Source organism: Anolis sagrei, chromosome 3 (assembly GCF_037176765.1).
Source record: "Anolis sagrei isolate rAnoSag1 chromosome 3, rAnoSag1.mat, whole genome shotgun sequence".
Lineage (NCBI taxonomy): Eukaryota > Metazoa > Chordata > Lepidosauria > Squamata > Dactyloidae > Anolis > Anolis sagrei.
The window spans coordinates 198,505,239-198,524,499 of record NC_090023.1 but is presented as its reverse complement, the minus strand read 5'-3'; the positions used below and the strand labels follow the sequence as shown (position 1 = coordinate 198,524,499).

Here is a 19,261-nt window from a genome sequence, read left to right as displayed (position 1 = left end):
AATCCATCCAGGCTAACAATGGTAGAAGTAAATTTCACAGTTCAACATAAGGAATGTGCAAATAGTTTAGAGGTGAACATGAGACACTGGAGAGTCTTCTCTGCACCTCCTCCACTAGCTAATCATGGTAAAGACCATGTGAGAGAACAGCATCTATCACCTCACTGTTCTCCAGATTTCCCCCTGGCATAATATCTCATGTAAGTGGTGAAGTAGAAATCCAACAGAAAGAAAGATTGGGATGACTAGTAATAGAATGATAGTACAGAGAGTACTGGGGAAAAGGCAAGGCAGTCTGCGGTTTCTCAAAAGAGTGTACTGCTATTCTAGAATATAGGATTTTAACTACTTAAATACATACAGAGTAATCCTACAGTATTACCAAAATCATTATTTTTTTCAGATATTGTATGCAAAGAAATTTTGTAGAACCTATGAGACTATGAAAGATTTGAGCTTACCATATATACTCAAGTATAAGCTGAGTTTTTCCGTTCTTTTTTAAGGCTGAAAAGCCCCCCTCGGCTTATGCTCGAGTCAAAGTTATTTATTATTTTACTCTTCTTCTTGTTGTTGTTAAATGTATTATTTCACTCTTTATTATTATTATTATTATTATTATTATTATTATTATTATTACATTTATTCTTTTACTCTATTACTCTTATTACATGAATTATTTTACTCTATTATTATTATTGCATTTATTATTTTCTGTATTTATTATTACATTTATTATTTTTCTGTATTTATTATTACATTTATTATTTTGCTCTATTATTATTATTATTACATTTACAATTTCATCAATTATTTTTATTGCATTCATTATTTTACTTCATTATTATTTTTATTACATTCATTATTTTACTCTATTATTATTACATTTATTATTTACTCTATTATTACTGTTATTATTACATTTCCATTATTTTACTCTATTATTATTTTTAGTACATTTATTATTTTACTCTCATTATTATATACACTGAAGAAGTTTAGAATAATGGTTTAATCAGAGTTGGACAGTCTTATCTTAAATTACAGTTTTATGGAAATATTCAAAAACATTTAATCTACTGATGCCTCAATTAATGTAATTTTATTGGGATCTGTTTTTATTTTGAAATTTACCAGTAGCTGCTGCATTTCCCACCCTTGGCTTATACTCAAGTCAAATTGTTTTCCCAATTTTTTTGTGGTAAAATTAGGTCCCTCGGCTAATATTCGGATCTGCTTATACTCAAGTATATATGGTATGTTCCCAAGTTCTTTCTCTTAGGGTTAATGTACACTGTAGAATTAATGGAGTTTGACACCACTTTAACTGGTGTCCCCCCTCGGGAGTGAGAAGGGTGGGGTACAAGTATATGAAATAAACTGCCATGGCTTAATGTTATGGAATCACAGGAGCGAGGCACCATTACTCTGGTAGTAATGGCTAAATACCTTGTAAAAGAACAACTCCCGAGATTCCATAGCACTGAGCCATGGCAGTTAAAGTTGGGTCAAACTGAATAAATTATACAGTATAGATGCACCCAAAATTTAAGGTGCTACAAGATCCCTTTGCATACTGATCCAGATTAACACAGCTATGTCTTTGAATTCTAGATATTGTACTATTCACTATACAAATTAGCATTACACATTTGGGCTATTTAATAGAACATTGCATAGCTATTTCTGCAGTACACACACAACATCTAATCCCAGTATTCTCTGTAGTCATGTCCATGTGGGATACAGATAAGCACACTGGATGTAGTATTAAGGCTTGAAAGCAAATTTAAGTTTTTGCCTCCTTTTTCATTCCTCATTATAATGAAGCCTATCTTTATCCTACAGTGTTACTGAGTTTGGTAGTCTTTTATGTGGTGTCTCATCCTCCCCTTCAATTTTACATGTGAAAAAAGCATTGTTGAGAAAATTTGTTCTTTACACTAAAATTACAAGAGGAATGATCTACTTTGGGACTACTTAAATGTAATCCATTAATAACTCACTTCCTTTAGCTCTTCTGTTTCTAGCTTCACAGTTGAGGCAAATTTAATAGGTTCATTATGGCTGAAGAGTTTGCATACTAAAGTGTTTGTTCAAATAAAAAGCAGGCTTTTAAATTAAAATCAATTAAATTTTAATGGTTAAAAAGCTGTTTTGAATGCAAGACATAGCTTTAAAAAATGAAAATGAATGTGCATTTTAGGTGGCTAGTGCTAATTTCTGTATTGTAATAGCTTGCAAATTATATTTCAAAACCATAAACCAGAGGATGTAAGATTGCTTCATAAATATCTACACAGAGTTCTTTGCTGAGACAGAAATAGTTGTTGTAAAGGAGATTGACAATCATGTTGCTTTATGTTCTTCTATAGTTTCTCTGACATATTAACCCTCGGGAGAAAGATTTAATTGCAATAGACCTCTTGATCTCAGAATAAGTAATTGATTGCACCTTCAATCGGGATTTTAAAAAAATAAAATTTTCTTTAAGCATCGTATTTCTGGCACTGAAACTGTGGTTATGGTTTTTTCCATAAAAAAGCGTCGTCAGAAAGAACTTGAGCCAGTTTTGTGTTAAAAGGTTGATAGAAATCTCGTAGAATTTCCTTTGTAAGCGGTAACATGGGACCTAGATTACGATCCTCGGGCCTTCTAGTGTTTGATGCAGGGCTCTTAGTAATGAGAGCCTCTTGTTTTTCAGTCAGGGCCCCTGTAGGGAAACAAGTAAACACATAAACAAACTAAAATTAGCATATGCATGTACAGGATTTGTTGGTGATTTCCCCAAACATTTCAAAGATAAACATTATTAAGTGTGCAAGTGGAGCACTGAACATTTATAGAATCATAACGTTGGAAGAGACCTCGTAGGCCATCCAGCCCAACGCCCTGCGAAAGAAGCAGGAAAATCACACTCAAAGCACCCTTGACAGTTGGTCATCCAGCCTCTGCTAAAAAGCCTCCAAAGAAGGAGCTTCCACAACACTCCAGAGAGTTCCACTGCTGAACAGCTCTCACTGTCAAGAAGTTCTTCCTAATGTTCAGGTGGAATCTCCTTTCCTGTAGTTTAAAGCCATTGTTCTGCATCCTAGTCTCCAGAACAGCAGAAAACAAGATTGCTCCCTCCTCCCTATGACTTCCCCTCACATATTTATACATGGCCATCATATCTCCTCTCAGCTTTCTCTACTGAAGCCTAAACATGCCCAGCTCTTTAAGCCTTTCATCATAGGACTTAATTATTTTAGTGGCCCTCCTCTGAACACATTCCAACTTGTCAAGAAACAGAAACCACTTCAAATGAAATAAAACTATACCAGGTGTCTAACTCATTTCCATCAAGGTCCGCAAGGGTCACTGAGTCTATAGGTGGTGAACTATATTTTTTGACATAGTGGCTGGGGCTCACCAATTTCAAGCCAGTTTGGGTCTCTAGATGTTACTGAATGACAACTCTCATCACTTTTGATTATCTACCATGTTGATTGGGTATAATGGGAATTTCAGCCAAACAAGACTTATGGCTCTGAGATAAGGGAAACATTGAAGGACATTTTAAATCAGATATCACAGACACAAGTCTTGTATCTAAACTCAAACCCCACTATTCTGAGTAAACAGAACAAATTGCAGCCTTCCAGATGTTGCTGTATCACAACTCACATAAGCTCCAGGTCTGGTGTCTAATGATGAGTTGTAGTCCAGCATCTGGAGGGCCACATAAAATGACATGCTGGGCTGAATTCAGCCCGAGGGCCTTAAATTTAACTCATGTGCTCTATGCCAAATCTGCTCATTCTCTCCCCACTGTTTTTATTTAGTGAAAGAGAAATCATTGACATTAAGGTTTATAGCCAAATAACACATCTTGTTCTTCATGTTTTGAAAACATTGCATAGCAGGAGATGGTAGGAAAAACCTGTTGCACAAGCAGAAATTGATTTCACCCTGAACGGATTAATTATTTCACATGTAGGAGGACCCCTTAGATGCAAAAGTTCCAGATAATTATGCAAAAACAAATCTGGTTTCTGAAAGTATGAGGAACATATGTGATTATACTTCCAATGTGCAAAAAGTAAAAAAGAGGAAAGATATGTTTTTTATTCTATCTGCAAGTTCCCGCAAATTAATGCTAATTTAGTACATTATCCAAGATAACATTCCAGAGTGTTGACATTTTTGAAACATCTAATAATTAATTGCAGTCATCCCCCTTATAGTATCAGGTTGACGTGTTGAATCATAAGGAGCGAAAAATCACTCCTCATGGTTATCTTTAAAAAAACCAGTATAAAATAATCAAGAATTCACATTTTGAGGTAAAATATTGTTTCTTTTTAACAATATGCTTTTGGAAGTTATAACTATTTCATATTTATTCCTTTAAGGAAGATTTTATGACTTACTTGAAATCATTATTTTACTAATTCACACGAGGTCCACAGGAAAATCATATAAATACTGAACTGGCATCATGCTATTTGAGTGAATTCCTTTTCTAGTGTAGGTTATGACCAAATTGTTTTAACACAGAAATTGTGAAGTATGTAGACATAACAATACAATTCTTTATTGATTAGTCAATTTTGACCATATCAAAACATGCAAAACATATACATACAGTAAAACCATATATGAATACAAGGCATCATGGCCTACTGGCCTGTCGACCCACTCCTAAATAATTGAGCAACTACAAGATAAAAAAGGGGCAAATGTATGCTCAATTGTATACCAAAGAGCTCTCGACATTGCTGCACAAAATGATCTAATGTAGACATAACCTTTGACAAATATACTGTACTTCTGGTGAAATGGTGAATTCGCTATTTTTCTGAAATGTGCCTGCAAATTAATTGCTTAAAAATGTGTGTGAAGTGAATCTAAATGCAGTGTAATTTAAAAAGGGGGGGGGGGGTAATTAAAATAATGAATGTTTTATGGACATTGCAAGGCTAAATTTAAGTAACCTCAAAAAAATACGTTTGAATATATGCAGTCTAATTATATAGTGGATATTACAACAAACATAGCATGTTATGAATAAATTAACTGGAGGTTTCTGGATATAGAATGTTTAGATTAGATTTTAATTTAAAAAAGAAAACGCAGTATAGCTGGGCATGCAGACAAACATTTGTAGATTAAGCAGTCATCTTTCATTTTCATATAGTGTACTAAAATTCTCCACATTACATGTTTTTGAATGTTGAGATTTGTTTTTATCGTGTCAGAAGTAACTTGAGAAACTACAAATCGCTTCTGGTGTGAGAGAATTGGCTGTCTGCAGAGAATTACCCAGGGGAAGCCCGGATGTGTTATTATCCTGTGGGAGGCTTCTCTCATGTCCCCCACATGGGAAGGTGGGGCTGACAGATGGGAGCTCACCCCATCTCACAGATTCAAACTAGACCAAAAAATCAACCCTAAAGCTCAGAGAAGTACTGAATTCTGTTTTTTTCCAAAGCAAAAAGTTCTTTCTCATTGCCGCTTTTATCTTTGCAGTCAAGCCATGGAAAGGCCAACTGGAAAAGGATGATGGGTGCAAGCTTTAGATAATACATGGCAGCTTCAGAGTTTAAACAATACCTACCTAAATCCAGAAACTGGAACACCATGTGCATAGTAAACTTAACATTGGATGCATGATCCTCCAAGCGGAGAACTAGTATTTGATCTTTATTAAAAACTGTCAGCCAGTCCAGAAGAAAAACGACATACAGACCAACCTGGAGCCTTACCTAAAAGGACAAAATAATAATATTAATAATGATTGTGCTAAATACATAAAACAAACAAGCACAAAGGCAGATTTTAATTATATAATTTTACATGTCTGCTGTCTTTCTGCTGACAGACAGACATTTTTATTTAGATAATCTTTTAAGTCATGTTGTTTGCTCAAGGGCACCGTTTGGTGATGCTTACTTTTTATTACTAATGTGCTTTTAAGTTTTAATTGTAATTTTGAATTAGTAGGCTAAGCATTCTTTATAAAAATGCTTGGGATTGGAAGCGTTTGGGGGTTTCTTTTTTTTTGGGGGGGGGGGTGTTCTGGAATACTTGCACATGAAATATCATGGACATGGATCCCATGGATCCCACATCTAAACACGACATTTATGAGTGCATATTACACACAGTTCCCGAAAGTAATTTTATACACAGGATTTTTAATCATCTTGTGCATCAATTAAAGTGCATGCATACTGAACCATCAGAAAGCAAAAGTGTCACTATTTCAGCAATTTATGGGGACAAATTTGGAATATTTCAGATTTCCAAATAAGGCATACTCAACCTGTGTTTTTGAAATGTTGATTATTAGCTATCTTGACTATTATTTTAGTTAAAGTGTGGGTTATAAATGAATTAAATTAAAAAGTAAACAAGGCTGGATCTACACTATTCTACATATCAAAATCGGATCCCAGATTATATGCTTTGGACTGGATTATATGAGACTACACTGCCAGGTAATCTGAGATAAGAAGATAATCTAGGATCAGATCCTGGGATAAAGGGCAGTGTAGATCCAACTTTGGTCTTCTCTACTTTAGTAGAACTATTTCAGTTATTCAAGCTGGTTGCAGTCTTAAACATAAGCCGTCATGATGTCTAATTGGTGTTTCCTTCACTAACATCCTATATACTATTAAAATTTAACATCTATTTAAATTGGTTATTGGTTTATTGTTGTATTATCATCATCATCATTTTATTTTGATTATTGTTGTTATTCACACTGTTATAAGCCTCGGAAAGATGGGGCAGGGTATAAATAAAGTTGTTGTTGTTGCTGCTATTACTACTACCACCACCACCACCACCACCAGGTTACACTGTTGACATCATAGAGGAAATGAGGCATTTTTTCATTTCCCATTTAGGCACTTAATCTCAGTTCAACTACAAGGTAAACATTTTAATTTATTTTCTCACTGGAGGAAGAAAGTTTTTTTAAAAAAAAAAAACCAAAACTTCATAATCTTGATAAAGTTGAAATGCATCAGGATAATACAGCAGTGTAGACAGTGATAATTATTACCCCTCACTATGAAATGGTAAAGGTGTGGGTGGGAATAGGCAGCCAAAAGCAATGTCTCCTTGGCATCACTCAGGGAATATACTTGTTAACTGTTATATCCCTGTTAACCTGAGTAAGTTCATACACAAATGTGAAATGGTCACCCATATCAGCTGCCTATAGTTCTACTATTTCACAACCCAAGGCAGCAGCCCTATTCCAAGACCTAACTTGCCTTTTCTATCCACCAGTTTATCTGAGATAGGTCGTCCAGAAACCAATAAACTTTTATTATATTAATGTCATTTTTCGGATCACAGCTGATCTTTTAACTAAAATTAAACAAGGACAAACCAGTTCTAGGCAGTCCACAAACATTACCTGGAAGAAGGAATCTGAAATGGACTAATTCAGATGCAGTTGAGAACAGACCCATATTACCCTCAATTCTTCTCCCTCAAATTCTTAACCTATATAATTGTTACATACAGAGAAGGTCTCTGACCAACACATTTCCATACATGAGGTTTTTATATGAACATTCTTTTACAGGATGAACCTTACAATCACCTGAAACCCCAACAACAATCTAAGGTGGTACAACTTATTTTTTGTGAAGCAAGAAGCAAGATCTTAATTTTGTAAGGATTTTGTTTTAAACATTTTGTTGTGGTAATACTGGTTTTAGAATCCATTGTTTAAGCATCTAATCAAGTATGAATTTTAATTTACATACTGGCATGGCATTGTTGAGAGAGTTGTTGTATACACAGGCTCTCAGGGAATAATCTGAGAGGCAATTTTCAAAGAGCTGCAGTGATTCTGCCACTTTTTCATGGAAGTCTTCAACTGATTTGTTAGCACTTGCAAAGTAGAGATAATCAGAATACAATCTGTGAATGAAAAAAATATTGGAACAAATGAAAAGCAGTTGCAGTCAAGTCATGTTATCATAATGAAAATAAAGGGAGTGGAACAACAGCTATTGTCCAGGGAATGAAAAGGCATGTTATTTGTATAGTGAGATTTTGTTTAGACAATAGCAATTAATTTTGTATTTTTTTCTCCAGTGAAATCATGACATTTCAGCTGTCATAAGCAGACAGCTTACTCAGATTCATTGGAAAGTTGGGTATGTTAGAAAGGCAGACATCATTCCTGAGGGCACTTCCAGACAGGCCCTATATCCCAGGATCTGATTCCAGGTTTTCTGCTTTAAACTAGATTAAATGAGTCTGCACTGCTAAATAATCTGGGATAAACTGAAAACCTGGGATCAGATCCTGGGATATAGGGTCTGTCTGGAAGGGCCCCGAGAAAACTAATACCAATTTTCATCCTTATACAAGTTTTAGTTGATTCCATGTCCAAAGCAGCTTTTGAGAATCCCATTGTATATACAAGAATGTTTCAATTTCTTTGGGCTGGAAAGAAAAACAATCAGTGAAAATACTCCAAGATCTATATGCATGTCCTGTTACTGCTGTGATATAGGTTCGCTACCTTATTGCTCTCATCCCTCCAACTATCTGTAAAAGCCTTGCAGAATTCATTTCTCATTTTCACATTATTATTTTTCTTGGTGCTGTTACGCATTCTCATGACTTCTACCATCCACCTATATAATAACTTCTAAATCAATTTGTCTCGAAACCTTGTTATCTTTTTTGTTACTCATTAGATATTCTTTTCTTCAATTTGCTGTTTTCTCTTTTCATTTCCTTAACTGTTCTCCATGAGCAACTACCTTTTCTTTAGGATACTGTGTTTCAGTACATGGTCTGCTCTAGAACCTTCCTTGAGCTACCTTTTCATGTGATAGTTAACGGACTTGGTTAGCAAACTTTGGTTCTTTCTCCCACCAAGGACATTCCACAGGTATATATACTTCACTTGCTTTACTATCATCAGATTCTCTGAAGATGCCAGTCACAACTGTATGTGAAATGTCAAGAGAAAATGCTACTAGAACACGGCCATAAAGCTCCAGCTTTATTTGAGCTGGTGTATAGCTCTAATAATACTGATTTATAGTTATTCTCACACTAGAGGAAAAAAATCCACTTAAATCCAGGTTCTGCCTCCTGCAGAATTCTGGGATTTGTAGTTTAGTGAGGCTGTTAAAGGCTCATCCCTAAACTACAAACCCCAGAATTCTGCAGGAGGCAGAAACCAGATTTTAAGTGGCTTTTTAATCTAGTGTGATGAAGTCCTATAACAACTTTTTTCTTTCTAGATTGACAACAAGTTTTTGCTTTCTTTCATGTTATAATAGGAAAGTGTAGCAGACTAGTCAGAGGTTAGATAGAGCTCCTCTTATATTTCCATGTCATTACAATATAGTATATCAGAATAACAAGTGAGCAATGTACAAGCAACAAATGAATATAAATTTCTGCTTCTAGATGTAATATGAGCAAAATAGAAATGTGTCACTCCAAGTTCACTGAAATAAAGCGGAACTGATTATTTGGATGTACCCAGTATTTTGTTGACTTATGTATGAGGCACTTTCTGTCAGCAAGGACTAGTTAACTGGTCAAGATTGAAGGCAAAACAGATGGAGCCAAATACAGGGCAATTCTAGAACAAAAGCTGTGTTTGTCAACAGTTTCTGGTATCTTGCGCACATTAAGTGGAATCAATGGCAGCTCAACCCAATTCCAAGTTATAACAAAAAGTGATAAATGAAAATGTAGAAAGGTCTGGGCAATGTATTTTGTCTACATTTTGTCCACCTCTGATCTAGGCTGTACCACAACCATGACTGCTTCCTTTAAATTCTTTCTCAATATCTAAGCAACATAGCATTTTCTCCAAAATAAAATATTCAATAGGTAATAACTTCCACCTTGAAGACATCTCACAACTAAGATGTGATAAATGGTCATAAACTCTGTGACTCAAAGTCAGCTGGGTTACAGGAAAGGGAAAGCTGTACAACCTTTCTAGATCTATAACGCATCTTTAACCTTGAGTTATAACAAAAATATCCTTTTTCCTGTGTCAATTTGGTCTTTTTTCACTCTTACAAACTTTGTGTAAAAATTAGGAAAGAAAGCAACAGATCTTAGTTCATGATGCAATCGATCTCTTGATCTTCACCATACTAGTGAAAGACATAATGTGACAGAAAAGAAGTTATACTACACAATACTCACTAATTCAATATTTTCAATTCAGCAGTACAGGAATGAAATTATTCACCCAGGGTTTTTTTTTAAAGCTGGCATAGTGTAAACATTCTCCATTGCAACTAAACAGGAGCTTATGTTCCAAGTTCAAAGGCACATTATAAAACACAGTAAAACTAGCAACCATTAGAGTCATACTGCAGAACATTTCCAAATCATTTCCAGCAGAAAGTCAATTCTTCCATCTCTCTTGCATACAATTACCATATTTTAGCATTCAGAGGCTACAAAATATATTTATCAAGTCAACAGCATGTTTCCTAATGCAACTCTTGACACAAAGCGTGGCAAGGGGTGTCTTAAACTATATTGTTAATAGATCTTATCCTCTATTGTCCTGATGAAAATAAATTTCTAATAAGGAAAATGTTCATAATAGGAAAATGGTGTATGTAGTCTATCACCATCAACCTAAAAAATAAGAAGGATGGCACTGATATTCAGAAAGGGTGGACTGTTGCCTATTCTGTTCCACAAAATTGTTGTCATGCATTCTCCAATGTTTTTAAAAATGATTGGTTTGAAGAGAAACCTCTACAAACATAAATCAGAACATCCAGGGACATCCCAGTCTATGAGTTAAGACCAGTGGTTCTCAACTTTCCTAATGCCATGACCCCTTAATACAGTTCCTCATCTTGTGGTGACCCATAGCCATAAAATTATTTTCATTGCTACTGCATAGCGGTAATTTTGCTACTGTTATGCATCGTAAAGCAAATATCTGATATGAAGGATGTATTTTCATTAACTGGACCAAATTTGGCACAAATATCCAATACACCCAAATTTGAATACTGGTGGGGTTGGGCAGGAGGACTGATTTTGTCATTTGGGAGTTGCAGATGCTGGTATTTATAGTTCACTTACAATCTAAGAGAGTTTTGAACTTCACCAATGATTAAATTGAACCAATCTTGGCACACAGAACTCCCATGACCAACAGAAAATACTGGAAGGGTTTGGTGGGCATTGACCTTGAGTTTTGGAGTTGTAGTTCACCTACAGCCAGAGAGCACTGTGGACTGAAACAATGATGGATCTGGACCAAACTTGGCACGAATACTCAATATGCCCAAATGTGAACACTGGGGGAATTTGGGGAAAATATACCTTGGCATTTGGGAGTTCTAGTTGCTGGGATTTATAGTTCACCTAAAATCAGAGAATTCTGAACTCCACCAATAGCAGGTCAAACTTCCCACACAGAACCCCCATGACCAACAGAAAATACTGTGTTTTCTGATTGTCTTTGGCGACCCCTCTGACACCCCCTTACTCCCTTGTGACCCCCCCCAGGGGTCCCGACCCCCAGGTTGAGAAATGCTGGTCTATACAGAGATGATTTTCCAAAATAGTATTCATACAGGACCACACCTATCTTGCTTTCTTACAACAGGGAGAAATGAAAGTCAGGACCAATTTTATATGTATTTGAACTTGGCATCCTTCTTGACCATTCAAGGTTAAAACATCCCCTATTAACTTTATCATGGGAAATTTCACTTTCAAATAAATCTATGACCAGCCAGTTTGAATATTTGTATCTTTCCTGATATAAGAAGAGCCTAGGATGCTTCCTGGATCTACAGGCCATTTTTGATGTGTCTCTATATGTAAGAGTTATCATAAATTTCATAAGTTGGTCCTTCCTTGCTTAGAATCCTTTTGCTTGGTCACCTTCACTAGACCTATTGAATGAATTATTGAATTGTGAGTTCTTGAATGGTGTGCTACTTAAATAAACACAACTGCTTCAGTGTGTCTATTCCAGTTAGGACTACAACTAGTCAAGGGGTGTGGTCTTAGCTTTGAATAAGTTTTTAATCAGTTTTAAGCATTTTAACTGTTTATTTATAATCCCATTAATAGATAATTCTTTTTTAATGTTTGTATATGTTTAGGTTTTAAATCATATTCCATTAGATTAAATATAAACTGCTTCAGGTCTCTTTTGTAGAGAGAAAAAGCAGAGAATAATAAATAAATAAATAATAAGAAGCCTTATTTTTGGTTTGGTGTAAGACAGACTCATAAAATAAGTATAAAGTAACTTCAGCACTTCCTCCTGCATGCCGCCCACAAACTGGATTAGAATGCTGAAGAAGCATTGGGATAAGAAAGACTCTAGAGATCATTGCTTTTTGGTTATCTCTCTTTACAGCCTACAATCAAAGATATCTTGAATTATAATAAAATAAATAAAAATATTTAAAAAGGACATATTTTTCGTGTAAAACTCCCTAATTTAATTCAAATTACACTGGCCAACACACACTTTGGTGCCTCAAATCTTAGATCTGTGTCTGGGTATATATGGCACCAGCTCTAATTTTTTGAGATATAGAACACATGTTATCTATCAGTTGCCATCTGCTTACCCATAGAAAATCATGATAACTATATCTAAGAAACTAGAGCTGATGCGATCTATGCAATGCAATTTTCTGAATCAGCATGCCAAATAACAGGCCTGTAAACCAAGACACCAAAATGTTTGCTCCTGACACAAGAAAAAACAAACAAAAAACCAAAACATGGGCACTGACTTCAGTCTGAAATTTGCCCATTCCTACTATAAAGTATGCATGGGAAGAAGGAGGTCAATTCTGTTGGTGATTAGAGCATAGGTTTGGAGTGGGGGGCTGAGACGAAGAGGTTACTTAGCTAAGCCCATTTACTATACTTTACTAAGTGACTGATACAGGATTCAGGCCACTGTATTTAGCAGTTGGTTGTTTATTAAACCAATGAATTCTGTGAAGTGTTAGCAGTGCATATTTGGCTAAATAGAATTCCTAGGACAGTTAACTATACATAAGCAGAACAAATCCATAAAATATACTTCTTTGAAGGTGTCTAAGTAATGAGTGCTAACCTTTCAACAGGATCCCGAAGCATGACAATCAGTTTTGCATTCGGCTGGAAGGCATGGATAAAATCTTGTATTAAAAATGGAGGTTCTCCCTCTGTACTGTTGTCATAGAAGAAAATCCAAGCATTGTTGTCCCACATTGTTGAAGCACTTGCCTCTCCTAGAAATGACAAACATTGCATACAATTTAACCTTCATTTAAGAAAACTAAATAAAGCATTACTATAAGGTTTTATAAGACCAGGGTATTAAAAGCCATGTGCTAAATAATGTTAAGAGATTTTGAACCCTCTTTGTACAAAACGTTATTAATACTGTAGGTCCTGTATGGAGGAGAGCAGGACATAAATAACTAAATACAAGTTTCATATACAAGCCCTAAAAAGTCATATTTGAAACTATGCTTAATTCTGAATGGGCACACTGGTATCCCTTAGTTAATGAAGTCAATGTGTTGCCTTTCTAGACTTCTTTAACAGAAAATTTGTTACCAGAGGCAGAAATAACATGGAAAGAATGGGCATAAGTTCCTACACCACAAAAAAGAAGCACAGTTCAACATGTTTCAGCAAACTTTTTATTCAAAACTAATAATATGCACATGTGAAATGAAGCAACCAGGTCACATAAGCCTTGCAGAAGTAAACATCGCCATTTAGAATTTCAGGAGACCACCTGAAGGCCTCTTTTAAAATAATAATAATAATAATAATAATAATAATAATGTTTATTTATAACCCACTTTTTCTCTCCACAAGAATTATTTTTGTTTTTCACCAACCTCCACTTCTCTTACGATTCTTATTTTTGTAGCCAGACTTACAGATCTGTGCTTAGTTAACATAGGTTCCCTTTCACACAACCCTATGTCTCAGAATATCAAGGCAAAAAAATCCACAATATCTGCTTTGAACTGGGTTATCTGAGTCCACACTGCCATATATCCCAGTTCAAAGCAGAAAATGTGGGATTTTATTCAGCTGTGTGGAAAGGGCCATGCTGGAAGTAGCTAATGTGGCAGACTTATCTGTTCTCCCTTTCTCTCTTTGCTCCTAACACAAGGCTCAGTAACAGATTCTGGAAGCAATTGCTGTTTACCTAGCCTGTTATAATAGGCAAGCTAGAGGAGAAGCCCTTTCTTTTCCAGCTTATGCTTTATTGCACTATTTATTGCAAACACACTTCCACGACCCAAGACACACAGTCTGTGTTTCTCCATTCATCTTTCTTCATTATCAAAATACCAATACAACTATTAAACAACCCTCCTGCCAGAGAAAGGATGACAGAGAAAGAAGGGGTGGGTAGGCATAAAAAAACTTTCTTAAAAGGGGTTTTTATTATCAGAGGGTTTGTCAACTGAGGTCTGCCTGTATTCATATTTACATAACATCAAATGTACATTCCTTTGGGTTATATGTGTACACAGGTTGAAAGAATGCTGCATTTTAAAAATATGATTTCTATCCTACAAGCACTTGTCAAAAATAAAGTACCGCTGAACTAAAGGGACTATTTTACACTACAGTTCTGAATAAACTTGTCCTACCTGCTTTTTCGCATTACATATTCTTGAAGGAGTGTTCCTTAAGCCTTGACTCCTTATACTCATCAGCATGAATTAGATGCATCCCTCTTTGTGCCCATGGTCGGATCTGGGTGCACATACTTACATCAAACTGTCTACTCCAGTGTTTCTCAAACTCTGCTCCTCCAAATGTTTTGGACTTCGACTCCCACAATTCCTAAAAGCCGGTAAACTGGTTGGGATTTCTAGGAATGGAAGTCAAAAACACCTGAAGGAGCAGAATTTGAGAAATACTGGTCTATGCCCTTCCTCTGTGTATATCCAACAGACTATAAATCCTACATCTCCTAATCACCGAGATAGAATACACTGATTCAAATTACTACTGGACACTTATATCTGTCATAACTAAAGATACTAAACCTAGGATGTTCTGAAGAGTATGTTTGAGTATACAAAGGTGCTGGGGAGGAAATAAAAGAGGCGTATGGCACCTATAAGGCTAACTAATTTATATCAGCACAAGCTTTCATGGGCTATAAGCCCACAGCACCAGATGCACTTTTGAATGAAACAAAGAGAGAAGATGGCAGTTACTGCAATATAAACTCTGCTTTTATTGTTTGTACCGAATTTGGTCTGGCAACAATAAAACAACATATGGCCAGTCCACCATCAGTGAAAACTAGAGCTGAATCCAACTGGTAGTGCCAACTAGAAAAAGCTTTGGTAATGGACTCAACTGATTAAATGAGTCTATTCTACTTGGGATTACCATTGGGATGCAAGTCTTAGATTCACAGTAATAAATCATTAGATTCAATTAATATGTGTTCATGTGTGATACCCCAGTCATTAACATGGACTCTATGAGATATTTGTTTCTGATATGTTTGCTAGTAATACAATTATATTATTTCTGCTCCCCACTAACACCTCTGGCATGCTAGTATTTTGGATAATGGAGCCAAAAATACAGTTCTTATTAGTTTCAGCATTTCCACAACCACATCAGACTTCTGCATTAATGTTTATGAGGAGGAAGCCATATTCAGCCCTTGATAAATTAACAACCCTGCATTTACAGCACAGTTCAAAATATAGCAATTTTTTCACAGAAGCTCAAAGCGTGTAAGTTATGATTAAACTGTCTACTTTCATTAGAGAAAGTCTGGAGAATGTCCTTATCCTGAGATTAATGGAATAAAATCATGTTGTGCTTTCAAGAAAACATTCTAGTAAATTTATCATAATAATGATCATAAATAAATAAACTCTGTCTAGAATGCCTGGAGCTCCTAGCACAGTATTTTGTGTAACACTTCTGAAACCTCCAAGGTTTCGGCTGGCAATATAATTATAACCCAGTAGCTTGAAATTCAGATATGTTTTTAGTTAGAAAATTACATTGCCTTATAAAGTTAGATGAATGTTTATAGATTTAATTATATATCTCCTTTTTAATCATCTGAGGTTTAATAATAGTGCTTCATAAGCGAATCTCTGATTTTCATATATTCTATGCATGCATTCTCAACTAAATTGTATTTTAACAAGGTAATAAAAAGTTATAATATAATGATCATATTAATCAAGGTTTTTTCCCCTGGAAACTTGATGAGAAAAAAGCCAAAGTAAACTTTTCTTTAACTGAAGTTCATCTGTCTGGAAAATTGAAACAGAAGTCAGTGCCCATGTTTTTGGTTTTTTGTTGTTTTTTTTCTGGTGTCAGGAGCAACTTGAGAAACTGCAAGTCATTTCTGGTGAGAGAGAATTCGCTGTCTGCAAGGACGTTGCCCAGGGGATGCCCGGATGTTTGATGTTTTACCATCCTTGTGGGAGGCTTCTCTCATGTTCCTGCATGGGGAGCTGGAGCTGACAGAGGGAGCTCAACCTGCTCTTCCTGGATTTGAACTGCTGACCTGTTGGTCAGCAGTCCTGGTGGCACAAGGGTTCAACCCATTGCACCACCAGGGGCTCATGTGATCAGCATAAAGGAAGGGCTGACCCCCACCACGTCTTCCTAGTCATGTGAGCCTCTCATTCTTTTCATTGAGATGATAAGGCAGAAGGAGGTGGGGTCATGCCTGGTCATGTGGCCATGATCCATACCCTTTCCCTGCACTGAGGACTGTAGGAAAAGGGTGATGGCATTGGTGTCACTTCTGGACAGCAGGTGGAGCCAAATCAGATCTCATCTAATTGTCTGGACTGCCCCAAAGGCATAGGACACTCTGGATTTTCCACTGAACTCCTATCTCTGACTTTGCCCAAAGTGAGGTAAAGTTGGTTTAACCTATATATATATATATATATATATATATATATATATATATATAAAGACAGCTCCCAAAATTCTGGTTTTTTTTTTTTTTTTTGGCTAAACTACCAAAACTCTTACATTTTCTCCCTATCTTAAGTGGATGGTAAATTACTTTGTTTCAAAAACTTTAACTCCATACATTACTTTATACTACACAAAATAATGATTACTAAATTTAAACATTCTATATATGTCTGGGAAAAATCAGCTCAGAATAGTTTCTTCTATTACTGTACTAGGATACCAGGAAAAGTTACATTTGTGCACATGTGGTCTCTGGTTTAAAGTTTGTCACTATATCTTCTTTTCTGGCAGAATTTTAAATTGTTTTCATTAGTAGTTGATGACAGAAGATTTTGACATATTCCTTTTAAGATGAATGATTGAGTAATAGGATGGGTTCTGTGTCTTTGAATTCATTCCTCTTCTGCCAACATAATTTTTTTCTACTAAAATACTGCCTTATTTATATTTTAGCGCATATTTCGTTTGCACTATTCAGAGGTAATAGTGAACTCTTCTTTTGATATATGTGCCTATCAATGTATGGAAAAGCCATCAATTTCCTAGGGCATTCTTCGGCAAGGAATAATCAGAGGTAATTTTGCCAGTTCCTTCCTCTAAAATATAGTCTACAGCACCTGCTATTCATGTGGCCTCTCATCCAAGCAGTAAGCAGGGCTAATCTTGCTCATCTTATTATAGATAACTAAAATTCTGTTACAGTAATACTACTACCATAAATGTATAACTCATAAACAGCATTTTTTGTGCCAAGTTGCAGTGAATTTTCCGGGCTGAATGGCCATATTCCAGAAGCATTCTCTCCTGACATTTCACCCACATCTATGACAGGCATCCTCTGAGGTTGGGAGGTCTACTGGAAAATAGGCAAGTGAGGTTTATATATCTGTGGAATGTCCAGGGTGGGGGGAAAAACTCCTGTCTGTTTGAAGCAGGTGTGAATGTTGCACTCTGGACATTCCACAGATCTATAAACCTCACGTGCCTAGTTTCCAACAGACTCCACAACCTCTGAGGATGCCTGCCACAGATGTGAGTGAAACGTCAGGAGGGAATGCTTCTGGAACATGGCCATACAGCCCAGAAAACTCACAGCAACCCAGCGATTTCCGGCCATGAAAGCCTTCGACAACACAATTTTTGTACCAATTATGATGTTGCTCATTAAGTCATTCCCAGCATCTCCCTGAAGCACACTCTGAATCTGATGAGCAGCTAAGTCGAAAAGATCCAGGTAATCTTCCACGGGGTAGCGGTCATGAAATCCATCCCTCAAGCGAATAATTCCTAAACAAGAATGAAAAAAAAAAACAACAGAAAACAGAAGCTGTAAAAATTGGAGATTTGCTGGAATTTTAAAGAAATTATAAACAACAATATGCTAAAAGCCTAATTGAAAGACCATCAATTTTTTTTTAAAAAAATCTACACAATGAAGTCTGTATATTAAATTATGAATATTCATATGTGCAAGAACAGAGAATGATATAGTATATAATTTAGAGCAGGATTTGATGGATCTTGCTTATATGGTTATAGATTGCTCCTTTGTAGTTATTCAAGGAAACTTTCAACTAATGTACCAAAGTTTAGCCAAAAGGTATACAAGACAAGGTAAATAAAAGCATAGAAAAGCTGTATTATAGAGCGGGGCTGGTAGCACAGCTGGTTAATCAGCTGCAATAAATCACTGCCATCCGAAAAGTGGCAAGTTCGAAGCCTGAGTCAGGGTTGAGCGCCTGACTGTTAATATCTGTTAAAAAAATAGCTGTTAAAAATTGCCCAGCTCACTGTCCACTTAAGCAATTTGAAACAGCTGTGAGCTGTGAGTAAATAAATTAGGGACCGCTTAAAGCGGGGAGGTTAATTTATGACACCATAAAAATGTTGGAGAGCAAGAGGAAATACTATGATAAAAAGGCTTGGCGCCATAGTGGATGAACGAGAGCTCCCCCTGTGGCCGAATCAAGCAACCTCCAGGATCCAAAGTGGAAGAATGGCCTCTATCTGTCTGTATGTCTTGTATGTTCAAAATGGCATTGAATGTTTATCGTGTATGTGTGCATTGTGATCCATCCTGAGTCCGCTTTGGGGTGTGAAGGGCAGATTATAAATATTGTAAATAAATAAATAAATGTGTTTGTACAGGATGGGGATCCTTACCCACAATGCTTGGGCCCAAAATATTGAGTCAAGAGAAAGCGAAGGTATCACTATCTCAGACAATTTTTGGGTATTTCAGATTTCAGAATTTTAGACAAGAGCTGCTCACCCTGTAATGCAG

General features: G+C 36.0%; 1 protein-coding gene across 1 annotated transcript in view; it reads right to left on the bottom strand.

The window, feature by feature from the left end:
- Positions 1-2,113: 2,113 nt before the first annotated feature.
- The window catches only part of CHST15 (carbohydrate sulfotransferase 15), a 92,974-nt gene continuing 75,826 nt past the window's right edge, over positions 2,114-19,261 (bottom strand). The window contains exons 4-8 of the mRNA XM_060768596.2: positions 18,124-18,264; positions 13,106-13,262; positions 7,770-7,926; positions 5,600-5,747; positions 2,114-2,713 (exon numbers count right to left, since the gene is read on the bottom strand). Coding sequence (XP_060624579.1) covers positions 2,523-2,713; positions 5,600-5,747; positions 7,770-7,926; positions 13,106-13,262; positions 18,124-18,264 — 794 coding nt within the window. The 3' untranslated portion in view covers positions 2,114-2,522. The remainder of the gene's footprint in view (positions 2,714-5,599; positions 5,748-7,769; positions 7,927-13,105; positions 13,263-18,123; positions 18,265-19,261) is intronic.